At 36.0% G+C, this 8,175-nt stretch overlaps 1 protein-coding gene across 3 annotated transcripts in view; it reads left to right on the top strand.

Annotated features, from left to right (window-relative positions):
• Window positions 1-5,609: 5,609 nt before the first annotated feature.
• Window positions 5,610-8,175, top strand: part of LOC122246691 (ethylmalonyl-CoA decarboxylase) — a 4,151-nt gene continuing 1,585 nt past the window's right edge. The window contains exon 1 of one of the 3 annotated variants that reach the window (XM_043005420.2): window positions 5,610-5,710. In XM_043005420.2, coding sequence (XP_042861354.2) covers window positions 5,632-5,710 — 79 coding nt within the window. In that variant the 5' untranslated portion in view covers window positions 5,610-5,631. Of the gene's footprint in view, window positions 5,718-6,648; window positions 6,692-8,175 lie in introns of those variants that run through there. The other 2 variants (XM_043005428.2, XM_086553282.1) reach the window with 2 other exon arrangements.

Raw genomic sequence — 8,175 nt, 5'->3', positions numbered from 1 at the left:
TAGCCGCCTTACCAACCCGGCGGCTGTCGTCTCTGGGCCCTGCCTGAGGAAGCGAGTGTGCTCGCATTCCATCAGATAGTGCTCTAAATTGGCGTCCGGCGCGCCACAATGGCTGCAGCGTCGCTCATCATGCCCAATGGTGGGTATGATTTGCCACGCACAAGGGTAGCCTAATCTCAGTCTGTGAAGCCTGACTTCGGCTCGCCTTGGTATTCTGTTAGAGAGTATCAGCGACTCATAGCCTGTGGCGTCTGAGTACCAGCTGGCCGAGGGGGAGGCTCTCGCTTCCTCTCTGTGGCGCTGCAGGGCACCGACCTGCCCTGCAGCCATCAATTTACGCCTTAGCAGTTCTCGGCTAGGATGCACCACAAGATTACTCAAGGGTTTTTTCCTGCCTTCCTCCGCTAGCCTGTCAGCTACATCGTTCCCTTTAATACCAACATGGCTTGGAATCCAGTTGATGATAATGCGTCTACCCTGATCCAGGATTCTCTGAGCAATAGTGAGAATCGTGGTCAGAAGGTAAACGTTATCAAGGGGCGTGCTTTGCTGCAGGCTGTCAATGGCGGCCCTAGAGTCTGTATGTATGACAACATGCCCGTCTTTCTGGGCTGCATGGGCTAGGGCTCCCATAATAGCGACAGCCTCTGCTTGGAGCGAGGAGGCATTGTCGGACACCCGCATAGCTTGTGCTACGTCCCTTGCTGCAAAGCCGGCGCCTGCAGTGTGGGAAATGGGGTCTACAGAACCATCCGTGAAGTAGGTTTTACTACCTGGTGGAGTGATTTCTGCAATGTTCCTCTCCGCCTCAGCCTTCAAAAGAGACGGAGAGTACTGAGTCTTTCCCCTTGACAGGTTCATGACAGAATACTCTATCAAGGATCTTGCCCACGGTGGGGCTGTGGCATAGTCAGGGTGGGGGAGGTCCATGCCCTTGACCAACAGAGTCTCCTTGAGCTCAAAGCGTATCAACACCCTGGCTGTATGAGACAGCCAGGAGTTGTTGGCAAAGTGTTCATGGTTCTGTGCAAGCCGACGCTGCACTTTTTGTCTTAGCTGCGAGTCCGACGGGGACTGTAAGACCTTGGCAAGAAACTGAGCCGCCATCTGATCGATCCGGGTGTCCAGAGGGAAAAGGTTAGCCTCCAAGAGGAGGTTGGCAACCTTAGCCCATATAGGAGCACCCAGAATGATCCTGGCAGCATCGTTTTGCATGACGTCAAGCCTTTGCCGTAGTCCAGGCTTGACCGTAATCAGGGCGACGGAGGCGTAGTCCACAATGGGACGGACAGCGTGCACATAGAAGGATCTTAGTACACGGTGCCCAGCCCCTAAGCGCCGCCCTGACAGAGCTCTCATGACAGAGAGTCTTGCCTTGGTCCGTTCTAGGAGGTATTGAACCTCCGAGCGGAAAGTAAGCTTACTGTCAACCCATACACCCAGGTATTGGAAGACATTAACCCACTCTAGCTCTATCCCTTGGACTCGCAGCCTTTGGTCTCAGACATCCTGTTTCAGCGCCATTGCCTTCGATTTGGCTGCTGAGATCTTAAGCCCGACTCTGCGGCATTCCTCAGACATTAGATCCAGACAACGCTGGGTCTTTCTGATTAAATTCTCATTCTTCCTCCCAACAGAGATAATTGCCAAATCATCTGCATGACATTACCAAGAAGGATGCTGTTTATAACTTAACATACTGAACACATACTCAAAATTCTGCATATGAATGTAAGTGAAATCTTGTGAAAATATAAAATGAATTATTTGGCACATTCAATAATAAATGGATAATTCACTTACTGAACAAACTTTCCAGTAAAATCGTGACATGTGTTATGCTGTACTTAATTAAGTAGTTGTAGATATTAGGCGATTGCATATAGAACATGTTGGTCCGGTTTAAATCTATTGATAGATTTAGTTTTCAAAAATAATGGAAAAATATTGCAGACGTCAGTTTACTTTGTCACCCATGAGACCTTAAATTACTGAACACACACTGAAGATTCTGCACACAAATGTAAATAAATATTCATAAAACCATTAAATGAATTATTTTGTATAATCTATCATGCCTAAATATTTTATCTTAAATACTACAATATTTTTTGTGCTGATGAGCTATTCATGAAAAACGTATTCATTATATGAAAGTGTTAAGGAATGCTGCTGAAGTATCAGGTGCGAATCATGATTGAACATATAATTATATTTATGTGTACATATATGCATGTATAATGGATATTGGTGTGTGCATAAACGTGTGTATATATATGTATGTATATATATATATATATATATATATATATATATATATATATATATATATATATATATATAGAGAGAGAGAGAGAGAGAGAGAGAGAGAGAGAGAGAGAGAGAGAGAGAGAGAGAGATAAGTACATAAATATATTAATACACACACACACACACACACACACACACACATATATATATATATATATATATATATATATATATATATATATATATATATGTATATGTATATACATATTATATATATATATATATATATATATATATATATATTATATATGTATATATCTATATATATATTATATATATTATATTATATATATATATATATATATATATATATATATATATAATATACACACACACACACACACTTATATATATTATATATAAATATATTATATAAATATATATATAAATATATATATATATATATATATATATGTAAGACCTTATCTGCAATAATTGCCAAAAACTCGCAATAATTTGTTGCCGTATTTCAAGTTCTATTGCCAAAGAGCTCGACCCGCCCACGCGTACCAACCTATCCAATAGGGCCGCCAACACGCATGCGCGAGCCAGATATTTCTTGATTTTTATTTTATGTTGTCTCATTCAACCGTTCAAAGAGTACCCTAATGATGGTTTACAACAAAAATTATGTAACAACGAAGTAAGATTATAATGTATAGTATACTGCATATTTCGAGACTCCAGTTCATGTGTGAAAATGTAAAACAAATACCAACCATATGTAGCTTTGATAAATGGGTGGTAAATAATTGTTTGAATCCTTTGGCTTGGATTACATTTACTTTTTAACTCGTAAGAAACTGAATTTACTAAGTGTTTGACATGAGAAACATTTAAACAACAACAAAAAGTCTATTGGGTATATTTTTATATTTATTCTCAGGGCAGACAGGTAATCAAAGGCTATTAATTAAAGTATATAGTCACATCAGAGTAATACGTTCGAATTTGTTTTGATTTGATGGGCAGCAAGTGGTCTCTTCGGAGAAAACTGAAGTAAATCAAGTCGGTAACACATTTAAAACAATAAAATACCTGAGTTTAATTTATTTACAGTGATAACCTATAATGTTTGCAAATAATATATATATACATGTATATATATATATATATATATATATATATATATGTATATATATATATATATATATATATATATATATATATATATATATATATATATATATATATATATATATATATATATATATATATATATATATATATACAAGACTTCTGTAATACACGCACAATATGCGAGGATAACTTTTGTTGCAATGAAAATATCATGAAAAGTATAGCATACGTAGGTGAATAAGCCTAGAAAAAATTTGCTTTGATTGATGTGTCATGGAATGCATTTTACATTTGCACAAATAAGATATATTTACTGATCTGCTAATCTGCACAACTATTTTTTTTTTTTTTTTTTTTTTTTTTTAAGAAATAAATATTTTCCATGCTTAAAGTAGCATGATGTTAACATATTCAGATTCACATGCCGTTATGAATTACTTAAAGCAAAAAAGAAATGTATGTGTCGTGTCTTGTGAACTCAAAAGTGTTTTTCATCATTATCAGAAGCAAATAACTGTAAAAAAAACGTTTTTCAATGGCGCGCCACAGAGGCACGGGTCGCTCTGTGAGCGTGACGGCTGGTTTTGTTCGAGCGGTACGACACTTTCTCTCGTACACCCGACAGTGCCCATGAAATTGTAAGGATTTCAAGACTGTGACGCTGTAGATAAGGCCTATATTTGGTTACGGTGATATAAGTGTCTGGCGACTGCATATTCAATGATCTAGATTAATTATAAAGCTTTTGTTAACTTGTTTTGCAAAAATAATGGAACATACCGAAGACAACAATTTATTATGTCGTGCTCTATGTGTTAAATTACGGAACACATACTTAAGATTCTGCATACAAATGTAAATGAATATTTATAAAACTCTTAAATGAGTTGTTTTATGCATTTTATAATGTATAAATATTTTATCTTAAATACTACAGTAAATTTTGCTGATAAGCTATTCATAAAAAACGTATTCACTATATGAAAGTGTTAAGGGATGCTGCTGAAGTATCTTGTGCGGAACATGATTGAACATATAAACATATTTATGTGTACATATATGTATAATGGATATTGGTGTGTGCATAAACGTGTGTGTATCTCTCTCTCTCTCTCTCTCTCTCTCTCTCTCTCTCTCTCTCTCTCTCTCTCTCTCTCTCTCTCTCTCTCTCTCTCTCTCTCTCTCTCTCTCTCTCTCTCTCTCTCTCTCTCTCTCTCTCTCTCTCTCTCTCTCTCTCTCTCTCTCTCTCTCTCTATATATATATATATATATATATATAGATAGATAGATAGATAGATATAGATATATACATATATATGCATATATATACATATATATATACATTATATATATATATATATATATATATATATGTATACACACACACACACACACACACACACACACACACACACACACACACACACATCACATACCACACACACACACACACATATATATATATATATATATATATATATATATATATATATATATATATATATATATATATTTATATATTTGGAATTTGATTCAGCCCTTGTTCTTTCACTACCACACGTTGGTGGTTCATCTGGTACTGAATGTAGCCATTTATCTAGTTTTCTTTTAAACACTTCTACACTGCACTGATTTGGTTTTTTTATATCCTTAGATATGCTATTAAACAATTTAGGAAACTTTGCTTTTGCATTTTTCTTAACAGACATGTTTGTGTACTTATCCCAGTGCGATAGCATGTTCTTCCCTGCCTGGGGGAATGTCTTGCCTTAATTCCCCCTCCTTCAACAGGTCTTGGATTTGGTGTTCAGTTTTCAATAATTTTCCACACATATATAATGAAGTATCTCTCTCTCTCCGCCTTTGTAGTGAGTACAGTCTTAGTTTTTTAAGTCTTTCCCAATAGTTTAGACCCTATACATACATACATACATACATATATATATATATACATATATATATATATATATATATATATATATATATATATATATATATATATATATATATATATATATATGTATGTATGTATATATACGTGTGTGTGTGTGTGTGTGTATGTGTGTTTGTGTAAATATAAACATACACACACACATACACACATATATACATATATACATATACATATATACGTATACATATATACGTATGTATATATACATAAATACACTAATACACACCAGCAGGACTGCCACGGCCATGACCAAAGCCTATCTTGTATCCAAACTTCCTCGATCTGAAATGCCGACCGAGTTTGTTATCGTAAGCGATCACAATACTTGCAGACGAACCACCTCGGGGAATCAACATCAGGTCACAAGTACGAGGTTGCAATAGCCTTTTATTCCTTTAGATTAGATTTGTAGCATTGAGTTATACATCGAGATAGAGTTACTGATAGATATAGTCACTATTGAAACTTATAGATTAACGTGACAGCTCAGAGGAAGACGTTATTCAGACACCAGATTCACAGCTTCCCGTCCGCCTCGACTGGGAATTTTTTGCAATTGATACGAAATATGAATTGCAACCTGCAATTTTTCCTCTTTTTTTGACAAACACCACGTAATGGCAAGTTGTATTCTCATATCTACCACAATGGGGACATGTAATATTAAGAATAGATCAAGCTTAAATAGCGAAAATAAGTAGATTTATAGAATGATAGATTTGCATCATGAAAAAACATTAGAATTGGTGCCAAGGGAGTCCTCATGATGTCTGCTAACCAAATGTTGCAATAATACTTAATGCAATTTATAATTGAGTATGATGTGTGCATGGGAGAGATGTTTACTTGGCAAGATATGGTTACTTCCCGGTGTCACGGCTTGGACTGTGATATCATGCACACATGCACAGCGTCATTGGCCTTGGAGTGTGTTCACTTTAATTGATAGATGATCAAAATTGATCTTATAATTTAAAATTTATTTGAAACCAAAAAAAAAGGGGGGGTCCAGGGAGGGGGGAAAAGCCCCCGAAAAAAAGGGGTGGTCCAGGGAGGGGGGAAAAGCCCCCGCTTGGCTGGGGCTAACCTCAAAACTGGGTAAGGTTAGGTTGGTCGTTGGGTTATAATTTTGTAGACCAAAGAATATTCCAAAAACAGCACACCAAATAAAAAATAAAACAACTGATGATAAGGGTAACATCAAAACTAGGTAAGGTTAGGTTGATCGTTAGGTAACGATTTTGTAGATAATGAAATATCCCTTAAAACAGCACATTCAAAATTCCTGCCAAAAAACGCTTTGTGTTCTGGCAACTGCAATGACTGTGCACACGGCACACCATGCAGGTCAGTAGATTGTGAAGGAACCACATTTTTTGTATCTTTATTTTACAGAAGACAGAAATATACCATGTAATGTTTGATTCGTTAGTAGACATCAATAAGATACCAATTTATGGTAAATTACTGACCAATTTTACCCCGCAAAGCTCCCCACCTATTGGGTTTAATATCATCGCTAAAAAGGTATCCGTCGATACCAGTTTTGATGGGTTTAATGACGCAGACCTCTTCTTGAAATTTCCTTAAATTATTGCAGTTCTTGCAAGGAAAGGCAAGCATACTAATGTATACAGTAAAACTAGGAAGGGTCACTATATCCACTGTGGCTTTCAAAACCGAACCCTTTTACTTGTGACGATGTCTGTCTCGTATCCAGATCCATTTCAAACTTGCCATGATCTATGATGTGTGGCCTAAGTTCAAAAGTCAAAGAATGATAGTGATACAATGCCAAGCAGTTGCTGTAGCCTTGCTTTACATTCTGGAAAAGGCCAACAAGCCTGCATCATGTATACTCTAACTCTATAGTGCTTGAACTGGTTCCCTGTTGTTGATAAATCGTCAAAGAACTCTACAATCTCTATAAGCATGATTGTCTTATGAACATTTACAGGCATGTTTCAAAGTAGTTTGAAACAATGTTAAATGATATTGACAGCCCCGTATTTTTCATAAGCTATACCCAAGATTAGATATGAACAGAATACCTCAGCCACTCATTTTGTAAAGTTTCCAGTCGGGGCATTTGCGGATTTTTTTTTTTTTTTTTTTTTTTTTTGTGGGTAGAATTTTACAGACAAGATTTGACAAAACTTACCTATTTTCCTGACTGTTTGAATATCTTAATTCAGTCCTTTGTTGATTAATTGATGAATCTATCTATCTAATTATATGATAATTATGACTATTTTTTTTATGTATTCAGTGTTCATTACTTTGTTTGTTTGTAAATTTGATGTGCATGAAAATATTTTTTATATAATATGATATTCAGTGTTAGTATGGTCATAGTCAGCCAATCTTTTATAAATTGTAATATTTAAGAATAGAAGAACATATAAGCTATTATGATAGAATAATTCCAGGGAAAGAAAGAATTAATCATCTAGAATTGTTATTTGTCAACCTGTGTGTGAGATGCCTTTGCTCCTTGACCTAACCCTGTATACTAGTGCCTGGTACCCATACGAAGGATTCATACTAAACACGTTGAAATAAAACAAAAAAGGACAACACAGAAAAAACATGCGAATATGCTAAAGGCCTTTTCGCTACATTGGTTCCTCAGGGCATATATATTTTTTTTCCGGCATTTCCCTTCATTGTTTTGTTTCATCAACTAGTCACTGGTAAAACAAACTTGTTTAGCTGCTGTGGTTTCAAAGGGAATGAGGTTATTGGGATGAAAGAGCAGGTTTGTATAGATGAAACATGTTAAGCAGTGCCAAACGTACGGGTGAACACTACATACATCTCACCGAAAACTA

The sequence above is a fragment of the Penaeus japonicus genome, unplaced genomic scaffold (genome assembly GCF_977035675.1).
Source record: "Penaeus japonicus unplaced genomic scaffold, GWHDUDI00000001_assembly GWHDUDI00000028, whole genome shotgun sequence".
Taxonomy (NCBI): Eukaryota; Metazoa; Arthropoda; class Malacostraca; order Decapoda; family Penaeidae; genus Penaeus; species Penaeus japonicus.
This window is presented reverse-complemented; position numbering and strand designations above follow the sequence as displayed.